The 18,684-nt window shown below is 40.1% G+C and overlaps 1 protein-coding gene across 2 annotated transcripts in view; it reads left to right on the top strand.

Moving 5' to 3' along the window:
* LOC144003712 (uncharacterized) overlaps positions 1-18,684 on the top strand; it is a 44,495-nt gene that overhangs the window by 8,078 nt on the left and 17,733 nt on the right. For both annotated transcript variants that reach the window (XM_077500227.1, XM_077500226.1), the window contains exons 5-11: positions 1,647-1,982; positions 3,520-3,831; positions 5,762-5,917; positions 9,083-9,274; positions 11,598-11,650; positions 12,862-12,958; positions 17,240-17,419. In XM_077500227.1, coding sequence (XP_077356353.1) covers positions 1,647-1,982; positions 3,520-3,831; positions 5,762-5,917; positions 9,083-9,274; positions 11,598-11,650; positions 12,862-12,958; positions 17,240-17,419 — 1,326 coding nt within the window. The remainder of the gene's footprint in view (positions 1-1,646; positions 1,983-3,519; positions 3,832-5,761; positions 5,918-9,082; positions 9,275-11,597; positions 11,651-12,861; positions 12,959-17,239; positions 17,420-18,684) is intronic.

Here is an 18,684-nt window from a genome sequence, read left to right as displayed (position 1 = left end):
TAATCACAGAATTGCTACACATGCATAGACATCAGCAAGGATGGGATAAAAATATTTTCACAATTAATTTTCAATAATTGTGTGTATATATAAAGTAAAAAGATTCTGAATTGTCTTAAAGTGCAATACAGTAAGTCAGGTCTTTCATAAATTTAAGAAATTATTTTTAATTTCATGTGAATAGTAAATTTCAAGTAAACAGTAAAAACAAAATTGGCCTTTACAATTCTATTTTCTTGTGAATTTGTCGGGAAAAAGTTATTAAAATCAATTTTTGGTTTTATGAATCAATATAAGGCTCAGAGAGTAAAATCAATTTGATATTGATTATTAAATTTTTGAAACCCAGCTCTTGTCAAATGATGGAAGGAATTATGAGCAGTGTTAGAAACCAAACAAAAATGTCAGGAAAAGCCTACTAGAACATATAAACTTTTGGATGCAACTGTTTTTCTCCAGCTTCAACTTGGGCCCTCGACAATGTGGTAGGAATTAGTTTGAATTAGCAGTAAAAGGAAAAGAAAAAAAAAACTATGCTGGAAAACAAAAAGTCAGGAAAAGCCTACTAGAACATCTGAACTTAATTTGGGGCCGTTTTTCTTCAGCTTTAACTGGAGCTTTACAAGATAGAACAGCTGAACTTATTTAATAGCCACATCCCAATTGAGGGTGTGCACACTTGTGCAACCACATTACAATGCAGTCACTTTTGGAAAGTTTACAGAAGTTTTTAAGTAGGTTGATACTGTTAAAAGGACTTTGTAAATCATTTCAAGTCTTCTTCATGTGACTTTATGTAAAGCAAAGTATGAGTGTGTTTGAATCCGCTAGCGCTTGTTAGTAGGGGTGTGAATTGCCTAGTACCTGACGATTCGATTCGTATCACGATTCACAGGTCACGATTCGATTCGATACCGATTAATCCCGATACGAATGGTCACGATTCGATACCGATTAATCCCGATACGAATTTATATGTCGATTGTTGCGATTTTTTTCCATTCAAATTTAGAAAATACTATCAGTAAATTTGTACATGTACACTGTAAGATTTGTATGAATATATTTATCTAAAACTTGAGGCTTATAACCGTGAGCCACTGTACACAAACAGTTTGCAATCTGTTTCACATTTGAACAGCATTAAAATAAAAATATTAAGGCTTAATGTGCCGTTCATATAACATTCTTCCATGCTCAAGATGTGAATCCTAAAAAAAAAAAAAAAAAAAAAAAAAAAAAATCAAAAAAAAAAAAATCGATTCTGCCGATTATTGAATCGATTCGAGAATCGCGCGATGTAGTATCGCGATATATCGCCGAATCGATTTTTTTTTAACACCCCTACTTGTTAGCGTGATCACTCATTTTGGTGGTGGTTGTTGTTGTTGTTTTCCAGCTGTTAGCAAATCCGAATCCAGCATGGTCCTATCCTGCTCACTATTGTAAATTTGGGAATGGCGACAGCTGCTCCCGGCCTGGCGCAGCGTTTTTTTCTTTTCCCGTCTTTTGTTCGCCCACCCAGCAGGGGAACGAGTGTTCCTGCTCTGAGGGCACTGGGAACGAGAATGTCAGCAACAGAAGATCTGAACGCTGCAAACACAAGAAGCTTTTCTTCATGTTTTCATGTTGTCTTGTCTTGGAAGGGTCTGGCCGTGATGGACGAGCGTGTGAACAAGTCCGATATGCTGCTCCAAGTCCACCTGACGTTCCGCCATCATCCGCCGTGCAGAGTCCGCATTCCGTGCACTTGAACCCCAGAAGAGCGCAAAGCAAAGCAGAACACGTCCACGGCGGTCTCGTTCCCATAAGTGGGAAAGATGGACTGCATGGACCCGGAGAACACCGCAGGGAATTCTGCCTCAGTCCAACTGGGCCGAAGCCTTCCGAGGTCGCCTCCGAGTCGGACTTCAGTCGTCCGTCCTCCAGTCGGTTTAGCCGCAGCACCGACTTGGACAGCAGACGGAGCAGCATCCCATCGGGTTAGCATTAGCTTTAGCGTCGTTCATCACATCTTCCAAGAATGTTGTCATAACATGCGAAAGTTCAACTCTTGATCCAATCCAGAAGTGTGATAATAGTACCAGTACGCAAGCTCCCTCTAGTGGTATACCAAAGAATCACTGAATTAAATGTTCAAACTGTGTGCATGAAGTTAGTTGCTTCAACTTTTTAATGCAGTACAGTACTTGTATTTAATGTTTTACAAGTGTTGATTTTAGGGGTGTCGGGCGATTAAAATGAATCGTAATTAATCACAACTTCAATGGTTAACTCGCGATTAATTACAATTTTCATAAGTGAAAAAAAAGTTAAGCTAATAGAAACATAGCTGCATCTTTTAGCCATTGATAGTAATTTCATAATTCACAAAATTAAGTAATGTACTGTACTGTAAAAAATGATTTTGATTTGTGTTGAGCTCATTTTTTGCCACTAGATGGCATAATTGCATTTGTAAGACATTGGTGACAGCTCAGTGCATTTTTCTTTTTCTATTAAGAGTTATCTAATCTTTAACATGAAGTAACTTGTGAAAGTCTGCACATTTTTAAATGGTAAAATATAACTTGACCCCTGTCACCACAAATATGCATTGTCAGTTGTTACTGCAAAATTTTGATCTGGACGTGCCTGCTGCGTTGCGACGAATTCGACCAATGGGGTATATGCCACGGAAGAGGCGGGACTGTTTTTTGCACATTTTGTTTCCGGTTCGGTTTGCGACGTATGGGCTGCGTCAAAAATACTTGTGCTTCCGACTTTGTGCCGCTGGGTTGCACGTTCGCAACCCGGACCGGAAATAAAATCACGTCCCACCTCTTCGGTAGCATATAGCCCATATAGGCTTTCCAAGTAAGGGGCGCTCATTAAAAAAAAAAGAAAAAAAAATAGTGACGTGAAAGGAACTTTAAATTAACGCACTAATTTTGACATCCGTAGTTTATTAAAAATTTTCTTTGGTATTTTTATTTAACATTGTTGTGCAATACATTTAAAGAGAAGCATGGGGAAAACAATTTGCTCAATCAATTAAAACTATCTCTATTTACTCTATTTATCATGGGTATTGATATTTATGGCACTAGTTTCGGTTCGAGTCCAGGCTCGGACCTTCCTGGGTGGAGTTTGCATGTTCTCCCCGTGCCCGCGTGGGTCTTCTCCGGGTACTCCAGTCTCCTCCCACATTCCAAAGACATGCATGGCAGGTTAATTGGGCGCTCCGAATTGTCCCTAGGTGTGCGTGTGAGTGTGGATGGTTGTTCGTCTCTGTGTGCCCTGCGATTGGCTGGCAACCAGTCCAGGGTGTCCCCCGCCTACTGCCCAGAGCCAGCTGAGATAGGCGCCAGCAGCCCCCGCGACCCTTGTGAGGAATAAGCGGTCAAGAAAATGGATGGATGGATGGATGGATAGTTTTCATGTTATCTTCTCATTGTGTTATGTTTACCTTGAGGTAAAGGTAATGTGACCTGATTCATCAGTTTAGCATGTGCTAATCTCCTGACATCCATTTTGCAGACAATAAGAGGGAGACGTCATCTGTATTGGCAAATCTTCCGAAAGGACTCAATCTTCAAGCATCTCCTCGGAACGCGGAAGTTGACTTCCTTCCACTTAATGCCGTCCCAACTGGACCTCCGGACATCTGCCGTCCTTCCAGTAAACCTGAGGACAACTTCCAAGGTCCCATTGATGTCTTCACAGATGGAGTCCCTCCATTGGATCCACATCATGGTCTCTCTGCGTTGAGTCCCGGGTTAGCATCAAGAAGAACCCCCTTTGCGGACCCCCGTCGCTGGCCCGTGCTGCCTCCCATTTCCCCCATGAAAGGTGAGCTCCACACTTGGCTCTGAATAATTACGTACTGCAAACAAGGCAAGTCAAGAATCCTTGTCACCTTAGTTTCCCGTGGCGTGCCTGTGATAAGCTGGTACCATTTAATTCACGTTCAAATGTGCCCCTTCCCCCCGGTGTCATAAATCCACATGGGCCGCCGCTCGCCACAATAGAATTGCGGCCCGTCGTCTTCCCGCCGTGGCCAATTTACCGTCAGTTGCCCCGATGAAGGCCCGGGCTGCTGACATCTGACTGCTTGGTGAAAGGAGGCACACAATGTGCAAATTGTGTGTGGCTTTTCTCCCCTTTTTTGTTCTGATAGTGGGCGAGCGCTGTATGGGTAGGGGGGGTGGGGGGTTGGGGGGCTGTATCGTCGCCCGCTGTTCCCTTCACGGCGAGTGCCACTGCTTCATTCATTTCAGCAGCAAAAGAATGGACAACAGCATGTTAGGCCGTCTTTTTCATAGACACCGTCGAGCCGTTCCAATAAAAGAGACCCCACCAACATGGCCGACTAACGCTATGCGTGTTGAGGTCATTTATGGCTAACACTAAAATGAACAACAAATGAATAGTGATGTATGCAAATGATGGACACCTAAAAATTTTTGCAATTGCCTATATTAATACTTTAAATCATAAATTGCTCGGTTATCATCTCAAGACTTACATGTCATTTTGCTGAACACTCTCTAAACTACCCAGGCTATTTTTTGGGGGGTGGGGGTAGTACACTTTTTTTTTTTTTTCTTTTTTTTTAAACATGTAAGATTTTCGCACTGATTTTGGATTCAATTGTATAAGAAGGTAGGATATATACGTATTACATGTTCCTGATCAATCAAAATCACTCAAAGATTCTGGCATGCTCGTTAACGGCTAGATTGTGCTGCGTAGTTTGACATTTGTATATCATTTTTAATAAAATAAAATACCAAATTAAAGCTAAGATGTCTCTTCTCTGCTAATTATGGGGTATTTTTAATAATTTAATATCAAAGATGGAGTTGCTAATTTATCATAGCCATCACTCACTAAATTCCAATGAACAGGCAATTTGAGTTGATCAAATATTTGTTTTTGGTACTTTTTTTTTTTTTTTTTTTTTTTTTTGTAATGATTTTAGGTTGTAATTGTATGAAAGTATCAGTCTAATTTTATGTAAACAACCCTATAAACAGTGTAAATGAATGGGGAATTTGAGGGGTTTTTTTGTTTTTTTTTAATGAAATTTTACGCTAAGATTTTGTGAACTAAGAATACAATACCCAAATTCAAAAGTCAGTAAAAAAAATTACGGTGCATTTTGTCGGCGAATTGTGCGAAATGAAATTCCACTCCCAACAAACTAAATGGATTTTGTTGCGCTAAACGTCCGCAGTGTTGTTGTGATACTGAGAGATTAGATAAGGAAGTAGCGATTAGCTGCACACTTTTTGTATTAATGAGGGCTTCAAGGCAAATGTGGGGCTTTTGCAAAGGTGAGACTTTTGAGCGACCCGGGCGTCTTCACTCACGGAGGTCCGAGCGTTTGGAGGGCAGCGGATTTAACTAAACCCGAGGAGACTTCCAGGACCAGATCTTGTCTGCGATAACATGTTAGATGATCTCCTTGGAGGAGAATCTTTGCTATTTTACACCAAACGTCTTGATTAGTTCAGTACCTTCTCCTCCACAAAGATGGATGACATTCCCCCCCCCCCAAAAAAAAGAGATTTTGGACTAATTTAATGGATGTTTATTTTTAGTCACTTTGCTCCTAAGTACGGTGATTTATTTTGTATTTTTTCCCCCACCAAATCCGACTAAATTCTGATGAAAACAAGCTGAAGTGTTCCATGTTCAAAAAACACTATTTATTTATTTATTTATTGCCAGATTTTCATGTTGCTTGACAAATTTTTGGAAATGTCCGTGTTTGCAGGACGCTGCGGCTCAACTCCAGCGTTGCCAGGCTCAATGACGCAACTCAGCGGCGCTCACTCCGACCTGTTTGACCAACTTGACGCCATCGCCCCCTCGTCGCTTTCTTCAGACCGAGCGTCCGACTCGATGCTTGGCGGGGATTCGCCTTGCCACGGTATGAGAACAAAATGGATTTGAGAGAATGTTTTTAATTTTGAAATATTTTAAACATTTATATGCAAACCACCAATCAATGCAATGTCTTTTACTGTTTTATTTTTCATAATTAGATTTTTTATTATTATTATTATTATTATTTGTGATGGGCAAGTAGTGGTATCTATGTCGGTGACTACTCAAGAGTTAAATACTAGTGCTGGTTTTGGTCTGAACAAAAGTGGCATAAAAAAATCATTCTGTAATTTTGTTAATTTGGCTAGCAAGCCCGATATTAATCTTGCCACCATATTGCCAAACCGATTCAGTTCATTTTTTTTTTCTTTGATTGTACAAACTCCAATGCGGAAGATTATTTTTATTTTTTTTCTGGTAGTTTAAAACAATATTGTAGATTATAACATTCATTACTAACTAACACCCCTAAAAAAATCGCAACGGGTTTCTATTAACTGCAGTGCAATTTTGTACAAATTCTAACTACTGTAAATTCTGAAGGAAAAAAAAAATATATATATATTTTTTTTTAAACATTCTTAACAAACTAATTACTTTAATGGAATATTTTTTGCAAATTTCCTAAAGCTAAAATGATTGCTCATTCCGACAGTAATTGTTGAGTGTTCTAACATTTTGCCCCCCCCCCCCCTTTTTTTTTTTTTTTTTTTTTTTTTTTTAAAGCATTTTATGTTACACCAACAAGATTTACATATATGCCATCTTTAGCTTAGTTTTTATTGTGTTAAATATGCAACAATTAAAAAAATGAATTTCTACACTGTCATTGTTGGGTGTTTTGTACATTCACTTTCTATATGCATTATAATTTTGCACACTTGACACATTTTATGCTAGGCTGCAACATAACAAAATGTGAAAAAAGAAAGAAAGCTGTCTTAATTTTAAGGATAAAAAAACAATAGTTGAGGCAGTTACATAGTAAAATGTGGAAAAAAATGAAGCGCTGTCACATTTGTTTGCTGTTCATCAAATGGGTGGAGTCAGAACTCCACAATGATGATGATGACATTATTCTTTTTTTTTTTTTTGGATAGTTTTCCCATTCATCTAATGTCTCAATTATCCCCGCTCCCCAGCCTCAGATGGTGACCAGATACACTTTCCGTGTCCGCCCAAAGTGCACAAAGCCACTTGCATGTCTTGTATTGTGTGTACATGTGCATGCGCGTTTGTGTCCAAATGAAGACTTTCCTCCTGTGTAATCCCCAACAAGGTGTTTAACCTGCTTGCTTGTCACAACCTCTGTCTGAACCCCCTGACCTTTGACCCACCCCCCCCAGGCTGTGGAAGGATCAGGGTGGGCAACTGCCACAGAAACCATCGTGCCCTACAATAAACTGCGGGGGATCCCCCCCGTCTTACATGTCAACAAAAAAAAATAAAAAATCTAATAGATATAGTTATCAAAGAAGAAATTCAAAGCCATTAATAATGCGTTATTGCGTTTGGGGGAAATGTATTGACTTGATTGTGTTCATTTTGTGTACAAGTGTGTAGCAACAGTGGGATTAGCCCCCAGATTAGCGCATAGTGTCCTCTCAATCTATTTGGACACTTTTTGGCTAATGATGAAGCTGCTGCAAGTGTGGCCGTCTGTTATCCCGGGATTTCCTCTCCCAAAGTCCACAAAGATTTTGCCATCGCCACCTAACAAACGATTCTTGGACTTTGTTGCACACCACCACGGCAGACTAAATTGAGTGAGGGTGAAGTGTGCATACAGGTGGTTAGGAATGACTGTGTGTGCGTGAGTGAAGTATTCTGGGTGTTTGTGTGTATGTGGAATTCCACCTCCACACCCGTCCAACGTGGATCGGGACGGATTTGCATGGGCACCCAGCCACACTGTCACTGATCCACTTCTAATTGGGTGTGACCGCGTGTGTGCGTGCATGCGTGTGTGTAATTTCCCTTTCCAGTTGAACAAGTCATTCCAAGGCCAGAATTGATGAACGTTCATTTCTGTATCACCACATTCAATGATTGTGTAAGGGCTGAAGGTTATTTTATTATATTTCAACAAATTCAGTGTGCTTGCATTTCCTCATTCCAAAAATTCATGTTTCACCCCCAAAATTCTACATTTTTCAACCAAAATTTCACCATTCATTCCAAATGGCACATTCAAAATGACACATTTACGTAATTCCCATGAAATTCAGAACATTCAATTTAGCTTTCAGAAGGATTTTCAACATTCCCAAAATTCCCACTTACCAAAAAAAGTCACATTTTTCCACTGGAGTACTCCTAAATTTTTACCCCAAAAATTTCACATTCTGCATTGATCACTTTTTTCACATTCATTTAATGCAATCGTGTCCAAACTTTTTCATTTGAGGGCCACATACAGAAAAACAGAAGGACGCAAAGGCCACGTGTTATGAAGAGAAATTGTATTCAATTAAATTTAATTTGTGCTTTTGCATATCTAGAAAAATGCTACAGTATATAAACCAATTTAGTTGTAATAGTAAAAGCTATTTTCCAACACCCTCCCTTCTTACTTTGAACATCTCCAAACATTTTTTTTATTATTTCAACTGTCAAATGCATGCCATTTTTAGTATCTGTCATGGGCCACTGAAAAATGGAGGACGGGCCACAAATGGCCCCCGGGCCGTACTTTGGATTTAATAATTCACACCATTCCAGTTTCAATACACTAAAAAAATATGTTCAGGGCTACTTTTTTTAATTATTATTATTATTCCAAAACTTGCATTTTTCTTCCTAAAATTCAACCTTTTTCCACCAAAAATTCACTATTCACTCCCAATGATACGTTCAAATTAACAAATTCCAATCATTCATTCCTATTTGAAATTGAAATCTTTCAACTCAATTCACCTTTTCACACTTATCAACGTTACTGTAATTTCCACTTACAAAAAAATTCTACATTTGCAGTATTAAAATAACCAGTTTTATTTTATTTTTTTCACCAATTCAAACCAACATTTTGTTTTCGACATTTCAAAATAAAAGCCATAAATTTATTTCATTTTTTCTCATTTATTGACCGATTCAAACCTTTTTGACTTCCATTCCACATCATTCAGTAGAATCAATCAAATAGAATATGTCCTCCTTTTGTGTTTCAGATCTTTCTATGTTTTGATTTTGTTGTTTTGTTTTTCAGAGGCGTCGTTGTGTGCAGGTATGTCGACCTTGACGGTGGGTTGCCATTCGGGTAATATGGGCTCGCTGTCGCGCGTGCAGCTGCTTCTGCTGCAGCGCACCTCGCCGGAGAGCACACTCGGTGGCGGCATGGGGGACCATTTCCTCCCTGACGAATGGAGCCCCCACCATGATGACATGGTGACCTCAGAAGGTATTGCCACACCTTTTACTTGCAGTTTTTTGCTTGCTTTTATAGTTTATGTACAGTATTAGATTACAGTTGTTGATTTTGATTACGAGTTACAGTATTTAGTTATTTATTGTCATATTATATATATTTTGTTTTAATTATGAGTACATATTTGCATAGTGCATATGAAATACAATCCATAAATACAAGTACAAGATTTATTTTCTTTTACTTATTGTATTTTTGTTTGCTATGTTTTACATATTTATGAACTACCGTGTATAACAGATTTGGATATTTTAAAACAAATCTATTTTATTACTCTCCTATTTCTCATTTATTTACCACTATAATTTCTTTTCCATATGATTAATAATCATATTTTATGTGCTTGTGTTATGTAGTTTTACACAATGAATTTTAGTTTTACAAGAACAATAAATTTGTAAAATCTTTATCAATGAACTGTTTTATGATTGATTTTTCAGTTATTTATGATTATGCAAAGAAGCAGCCAAAGTACAAACATTCTACCCTTCAAAGTCTGCCTGTGTTTGTTTATGAAAATATGTTGTATGCGTCAAAGGACATATTTTGCAGTCGTCTGTATCAATCTCGGCCAGACGTGCCGCTTGACAGTTTAGGCGAGATGGCTTGATAAGCGGGCAGGTGTGTGCGTCTGCGTGTGTGTTTTGCCGTAGCGACGACGCGTTGACTTTATTGGCGGCGGGCGTCTCAAATGTGCCACCCCTTCCCCCACTAGGCTTAACTGCTTCCTCCAATATTCTTGCGGCAAATTCATAAAGATCAAACCGCTGGAGTCGATCATTAACCCCGGAAAGTCCGACACAGATAAGCAGCTCGGTGCGACCGCTAGATAAATTTTATGGGCTTGTCAAAAGCCCTGCCACAGTTTGGCTTTAGCCCCTCATGCTAGCTAGCTAGCTCACTAGCATGTAAACAAGTACCATTGAGCCAATCAGAAGCCAGGAGAAAGTCAGTTACTGTAAAACTAAACATAAGACACAGAATTACATGTTGTGTATTAAAAAAAATAATAAAATACACAGCGTAGGATTATCTGTTGCCATGGACTTGCTAGCGAATAGCATCTATGTTGTGGCATTACAACCCTTTCAATGGATTTGAACTAGTGTTGTTCTGATACCGATACTGGTATCGGCAGAGGTGCCGATACTGCATTAAAACAGTGGTATCGTTATCGGTGAGTACGCACAAGTAAGATGCCGATACCATTAATTCCAACACTAATATAGGATTTTGGATGCAGCATCTTGCGTCTTGCTCGTGCACAACGTTCACTGATATGTGACATGTTCACTGCATGCCGATCTAAGATATCCTATTGGCCCTTTAATGCTCTGAACCAATGGCAGGACAGCTTTTTCATGTTGAGGGGGAAAAACCCCCATAGGTATCTGTATGGTATCGGTATCGGCCTATACTGCAAAGCTGGGTATCGGGGGGCCAAAAAATGGTATCGGAACAACACTAATTTGAACACACATATGAATCAACACATGTAGACAAACATTACAATACTAACAGGCACATATTCTTTATCCTCAGCGAAGAGCGACTAAGGTTACTGCAGTTCACTGAGGAGCTGTGACCGTATGACAGCTCAGGCTGTTTGAAAGTGCTATATAAATACACTTTGAGTTGAGTATGTCAAAATTATACTGCCCCCGGGTGGCCATGTCATGCACACCACAAGGAGCAGCTCGTTGTTGTCCAGTGAATGGAGGGCAAAAATGTGCCCAAAACACTTTGATTCGCTACATTCTGTTTCATGATGTCGTTATTATGAATGGCATGCTGAGTGTCAACCTCCCAGCATGCTTTGAGGCATTTTGTCATTTCAAAGAAGAATCCATATTGAGGTGGCTTAAAGGACATGGAGGTCCACCATCCACCCCCCACCACCCCAACCCCGTCCTTGCCGACAAAATGACACAATACACATACGAGATGCGACTTCTCCTAGTTGTATGAATGTTGACAATGAGCTTGTCTTTTTTTTTTTTTTTTTTTTTTCCCCCCCCCCCCATCCTAAGAACAATGTTTGCACCTGGCACGCTCCCGCAGACAGGTGCTCGTCTTTGACGGCCGCTATTTGCTCACAGATTACACTCGGCATCAGCCCGGTGTGCTGCCTTACTCATATCTGTGCACATAGACGCCATTACAAAAGATAAGTGCGTGTGGGTGCGTGCCAGCGGCAAGCGTTTATGTACATACACATTCACCTGCCTGCTTGACACAACCTCATACAAATGACTTCCTGTGATCTGAGCTGCATTCACGTTGTCGCCCTCATCAGGTCCAATGGGGACTCCTGACTCGTCGTGGAAGGTCCCGGAAGATGACAGTTCGGTGAGTGACCAAGCCGCCAAACCCCTCACCCACAGCATCTGCCCCCATGATAACCTGAATGTTGCACAATAGAAATAAGCTCAATGATTAGACATTACCACCAGGAGTTAAAAAAGATGTCCTTGGTGCACACAACTGAGATGTGATATACAACTGCTGTATTACCAACCATGGCTCATGTTGACAGTTATTCATGCAAACTGACACACCCTGCACAACTGAAATCACCAGAACCACTATGAATAATCTGAGAGAAAAAAAATTCTAAACGGCACATTCGGTGTCTCATTGAATGTGTCGTGATTAACGCGATCAACTGGTCTCACTAGGTTTTCATGATAAAATGACACTTTGCACAATGGAAATAAGCAGAGCCACTAGAAATAATCTACAGAGTAAAAGAAAAACATGACAGCGTACTCGGTGTCTGATTGAATGCGTCATGATTAATAAAATGGCTCCTCTCGCAAGTTTTATTCATAACTTGTACCTGACACAGTAGAAATTAACAGAATGTCGAGAAATAATCCACAGACACAAGTAAAAATCTAAACATCACACTCGATGTCACACTGAATATGTCACGTCGTGAGTAATGGAATGACTCCCCTTGCCAATCATTTATGAGAACTGCAACTTGCACAATAGAAATCAACAGATTCACTTGAAATAGTCGAGTCAAAGAAAATCTAAGCAGCACATTCTGTCACACTGAATTGATATGATTAACGTGGTCACTGCTCTCGCCAGTTACAATAGCGGACACATTGCACAATAGAATGAATAGAAATAATACACAGAGTGAAAATAAAAGTCCAATATAGGTCACTACAAATGTTCCTATTTACGAAACGATTGGTCTTAAATTTGATCAAAGTGGCTTTAGTAAAGGTCTTGGTGTATAAAACTAATAGTAATAATCACATCATTTATATAATTATATAAGCCTTCATTCATGCAATGGAAATGTATTTTTTTTTTTTACTATACTGCCTGTCTTTGTGATTTATGTTGAATTGTATTGTACCTTATTAGTAATAAATAAATTAAAAACAGGAAAATGCAAGATGTGCACAATTTGGTCCACATTCAGTTTACAATAGCCTCAATTTTGACAGTTTGTACCCACGACAAACGTCAACATCATTTTGTCTGTATTGTGACTCTTCATTTGAAGTGATCCTCATGACTTGATGTGTCCATCCTTCCAGGACTGGTCCATGGGAGGTTCCAGGTCTCCTTCATCATGCCTCATAACCCCAAGTCCATCACGTGACCGTTTATCATGTTTATCATCGCCTGCACAAGGTAGCGCACCGCTTTCAATCTGTCCAAGCAGCGTCAGAAATGAATCGAGGCGAGACGGTCTCCTTGGTGAGCGTGTGATCCGCTAAAAGCAACCTCGGTGCCAGTGGGCGGCCACCTAATTGGCGCCATTGTGTCCCTCGCTCGTCGTGGCCAGGTTGAGTTGTCATTCTCCTCCGGTACACTTAAGCCGGCCTAATCCTTGCCGCGGTCGGCTGGCCCCTCCGCCGTATCTCGTCTTCACCTGTGTACGTGCCTTTTTGTCCAAGCGAAGGAAAAAGGTCAGGGGCGCCGCGCATCCTCCCACGCTGGCCCATCTGTCTCTCGCGCCTCCTTCGTTAAGGAGTTCCTTTCTACAATCAATATTTTTGTAGTACTCCAAAAGGCGGTTACAGCAAGACTCCAAAGACCCTCCAACATGTTATGACCATAGAATGCCATGCACGCCATGTTCTGACTAGATCAAGGAAAAGAGATCATAATTCTCAAATGATCTTTAAAAAAAATATATAGTAACATTATGGATGATCAGAGCCTCTATATAACTCTCCGGTTGGTCCAAAAAGGCTGAGGCCCGAGTTCTGACTAGATTGGGTAAAAGACATCATATTTGTTTACCAGAAAATGGTGTTAGTGGTCAGATTATGGTTGACCAGAGCTGACCATAGACTCTTTAGTTGGTCCAAAATACTGCCACTCGAGTTCTGACTGGAATCAAAAAAACAGATCTGATTTCTAAAACGTCTCAGAGATCATCTTGTCAGAATGGTACTGATGATTGCAGTTTGGACTGCCGCTTAACTTTCTTCAAATGGTCCACAAATGCTGCTGCCCGAGTTCTCACTAGAACTAGGACAAGAGATCACAGTCTCTAGTGCGATCTCACACAATTGGAAATGACATTTTGGACACCCAGATTCCCTGTAAATGATCTCCACATGGCCCAGTATGCTGCCGCCCAAGTGTTGACTAGAATTAGGATAACAGATCATGTGCTAACTTCACTGTACTGAAAACATGTCAGTTATTAGAGATAATTTTTTGGATGACCAGATCCTCGAAAAAAATCCCCAGATGATGCACAAATGCTGCTGCCAAAGTTGTAACAAGAACTAGGAGAAGAGATAATCCAGTTAGCTGCACATTTCTGTGCTGTTTCTATTAAAAACTTTGACAGTTGGGTATAAGAGATCCGATTTTGGACAACCAGAGCCTCGAAAGACTCCACAGCTAGTCCTAAATGCTTCTTCCGCAGTCTGACTAGAACTATGAGAAGAGGTCATAGTTGTCGAGTTAGTCGCTAGCGTCACGACCCTGTTACTTCATCAAAATTGTCATCTGCGTAACAAAGTCGTTGATTTCCCACTCGGCCGAGTCTTGGGGGTCAGTCTTGGCGGCGAACCAGCTGCGACTGTCATGATTAGACCTTTTGAGCTCATCAGGAATTCATAGCCGGACTAATCCCCGAGCGCTCCCTAAAACCCCCGCCGGTTAGCATTCAGCTGTTACCCAAGACGTTATCACGGCGACGTGTGGCTCGCCACAAAAGGGCCGTTAATCTGAACTGGCCGAGGACGCAGATTAGCGGCGTAAAGCGCCGGGACCACACACTGTCGTGTCACTATTGTCTGTGCAAAATCCTCCAGTGGCTCTTCAAGCGTCGCCGACTGCGCCCGCCTTTGATTGGCACTTGTCAGGCCTGATTGAGAGGCTGGCGGAGGCCCATGAATAATCATTTGCGCATTCTTGGAAGGGGGGGGGGTGTTGTCGGTGAATAGCTTCGGGCCCCCCGCGATTGCTGCTCATCATTTTTCCCAAACACACAAAAAGAGATACAAGTCGCAGCGCATTGCCCTCGCCTGGTCCTCATGTCGCAGCGACTTGTGCCTTTTTTGTCCTCTGTGAGGGGATTTGACCCCCAAATGCAGATGTCTGCGCACCTCAGTTGCAGCGGTTGCCACGGCGACCTGCCCAGTGCGGGTGTTTTGGAATAAAATGCTGTCAGTTCTTTGTTAGGGATTATCTGTTGGATGACCACAACCGCTTAAGACTTTCCAGCTGGTCCGAAAACGCTGCTTGCCGAGTTCTGACTCGACCTAGGTGGATGGATCGGAGTTGTGTACTTACTTAGTTGCTAGCTTCATGGCACTTTTAGTTGTTGAATATCTTTGAATGATGTATTCAAGATCAGATGTGTGATAATCACAGCACTTAGAAAGAATCAACAGCTGGGCCAAAAGAAATGCTGCTGCCTGAGTTCTGATGAGAACAAGGAAAAGAAATACTTCCCCAGTTATCTGCTAGACTCACTGTGTTGTTTCTTACCAAAAAATAAAAAATAAAGGCAATTGTGTATTCGTGCTTACATTCTAGACAAGCAGAATATTTAAAAAAAATAAAAAATAAAAAATCCACCGGGTCCAAAATGCTGCTTCCCGAGCTTTGGCTAGAAGCAAAAAAAAAGAAAAAAAAAAGTATTTTCTATTGTGAGTTGCTAGTTTCACAATGCTGTTTCTTACTAAACACCTCTAAATTATTTAGAGATTAGATTTTAAATGACCAGAGCCTCTAAAGGCTGGTCCAAACTGCTGCTGCCCAAGTTCTGATGCGAACTAAGAATCCGGTTCAAAGTTATTCTGTTATTTGCTAGTTTAACTACACTGTTGCAAAAAAAAAAAGTCAATTACATTACATTACATTTTGAATGATTTGTGCCTTAACAGACTCTTATCCCAATTGCTGCTTCCCGAGTTCTGACTAAAACCAAGAGAACAAATGATACTTTTACATTAAGTTGCTTGTTTTGTACTAAAAAGCTTGTAAAGTTTTATTTTTCAAATAGTCACATGCATCATCCCAGATGTTTGCTAGGCGCGGTGTCGAAAGGAACACACATTTCTCATCTTGTCCTTCCTGTCGTCCCCCGTGACTGGACACCAATTCGGCACGTCGGCGTGATTGTGTTCAGCGTGCCGGATGGCCGCTGCCGGCAAATGAGTCGCGGCGCCATCAATCGGCGCGGCCGACCCGGCGCCCGTCTCGGTTACTTGACGGATGTTCTACCCTCAATCCAAAATGATCCGCGTGTCAACTATGGCTTTTGTGTGGATGCTTATTAACACTCTTAATTGGCTGCTGGGTGACAAAATGGACGCTTGTTTCCGGGTTCTTCTTAAAGGGAGGTGGATGCTGCATTCAGAGATGTGTGAATGCTGAAGAGCTGATACAGAACTGAAATGCTGTTTGTAAAAAAAAATAAAAAATAAAAAAGTGAAAATATGAGATTGAAAACGGCTTGATTTTAATGATGAAGGCAATATCATCATGGAAAATGTGGAATGTTTAAGAAAATGTGTATGGGAATTTGATGTATGTGAAAAATTCTTGGTAAAATGTCCTGGATTATCTGAACAGTTGGAAGTCATAATAGTTTGAATTAGGGTTTAGACAATCGAGATTTTGGAGCTGATCAGCGGTTTAAAAAAAAAAAAGTGATAACCGATCACTGATCCAATCAGAAGATGAACTAATCTATTTCAACAACTTCTGTTTTTTATTGTACAGTAGAGCCTCACAATTTGCGGGGGATTGAGCCAGACCCGCACCGCAAAGAGCTAAAATTTGTGTAAAATTTGCACCCACTGAAATACATCAGGGGAAAAAAAAACAATAAAAACAATTCAATCCTAAAAATTTTGTCAAAAACGCTGATAAACAGTCAATACACGTAAAATGGGGGGCGGCACGGGGGGCAACAACCCTCTAAAGCTCCCCAGTTATTGTGGGAATGATATGTTATTGTGATTTTTATTCTCCGCACTTTTTTGCCACGTAACGTCACATAATTCTTCTGATTTACACTGTTCAAATTTCAACTTGCTTCAAAAATTCAAGCCTCCTGGGGCATATATTGTCTGATTCCAGATCACATCTAGAATTTGATCTCATTCATTGGGAATTTTGTCATGAAAAATGTGAAATTCTGAAAATGTGAAAAATACTTCCAAAGATATGCTGAAGAGTTGAAACGGTTTGAATCAGTTGAGAAATGTGGACGGTATCTAAATTGAATAAATCCATTGATTTGGGAATACTTAAATAAAAACTCATCAAATCTCATTCATTTCAGTCGGATTTCTTTTCATGGTAAATGTGGGCTTGTGGGCAAAGTGTCAACTTGGCGAATGATGTCAAATGTGCTTCTTTTTTTTTTCTTTATTTTTTTTTTTCCGACTAACTTCCACATTGACTGTAGCTTGCTGAACATTCTTGCTTGTGTTGCAGGTTGTGACGTGGATCTTGCGGACCAAACATTTGCGGGACGAGAGGCGGATGTGGGACATGAGGAGAAGGACTACAGCGTGGAGGCGAGGAAGAACAAAGTCCTGAAGATGCTTTACAATCTGCAGGACCCCTCGAAGCGGATCCCTGATAACGTTCGCAGCTGCTCCAACTTTGACGACTGTGAGTCCGAGTCATACACGTAAGAAATGGACAAAAGTATTAGCACACATCCACATTTGGCGATGAACAGAGATGTAGTGTTCCACATTCGTTTTCTTCCGCTTTCCACTTCCTGTAGGCATGCCAATACTTTTGTTGACTGAGTGCCTCCTAAAAACACATCTTGTCCTTCAAAACAAACAAAACCACCCTTTTTTTCTCTTTGCTCCTCTCGACCCTGAAAAGCTCCCCTGTCAATTAGTGCACTTGATTTTTTTTTTTATATCTATTTTTTTATTTTAACAAGCATCACTTTAGTCAGCCCTTCCTCCCCCAAGCCTCTTCCCCTCACCTTCCCTTTGTGAGCGCACGGGGACACAATGGGGTCCCACACCTCAGGTCAAGGCTGATGAGGACGACTGAAGGGTGCGAGGGGGTCAGTTAGGTCGCTCAGAAGTGCTGAATGCTGATTGGACAGTGGGGCGAGGACACTTGCAGCTGGCTACTACCAAAAATGGGAGCCACCAGATTCTTAGCATGATTACTTTTGGGGTGAACATCTGCACTACATAGAACATTTGAGAAACGTATGCTGACCTTGAATTTTTGTTTTGGTAGTCATTGAGTCGTGCATGGCATTCTATGGAGAGAGCTGTTTGTAATATTTTGGCCCACTTGTAAGATGAGCTAACTATAAGGAACAGCAAATTAAGACATTTTTTGAACCCCCCTTAAAATTGATTAGTTAAATTATATTTATGTGTATCTGCAATCTGTTTATCCTCTTAAATAATTGGATAATCGATTTAAGGAAACGTAAATGAGCAATTTTCTAAATACATTCAATGTTTGTAATCAATATAATGAATGACTGAATGAATGAATAAATAAATCATGGAACATTGAAATAAATTATTTGGCATATTTCTTATTTATTTATATTAATTATTGTAAGTTGGATAATATAGTACAATCAAATTGAGCTAAATAACATTTTAAAATGAGAATTCATTATTTTGTCAAAAATTAACCATTTTACATAATAGTACTATATAATATGAATGTCTATTTAATTTGTATTAAATAAAATCTAATGAAATTAATAAAATTAACACTCTTAATGGGAATTAATTTTTTATTGTATAAAATTTTACCTTTTGCTTATTTTGCATGTATTCAGTTTTCTTATAATTCATTAATAATGTTTAAAAAAAAATAGTTCACTACAGTTAACATATTTACTTTATGAAATAAATGGTGAATTGATTATAATGAAATGATGGTAA

This window comes from Festucalex cinctus, chromosome 16 (assembly GCF_051991245.1).
Source record: "Festucalex cinctus isolate MCC-2025b chromosome 16, RoL_Fcin_1.0, whole genome shotgun sequence".
NCBI classification, from domain to species: Eukaryota; Metazoa; Chordata; class Actinopteri; order Syngnathiformes; family Syngnathidae; genus Festucalex; species Festucalex cinctus.
This window is presented reverse-complemented; position numbering and strand designations above follow the sequence as displayed.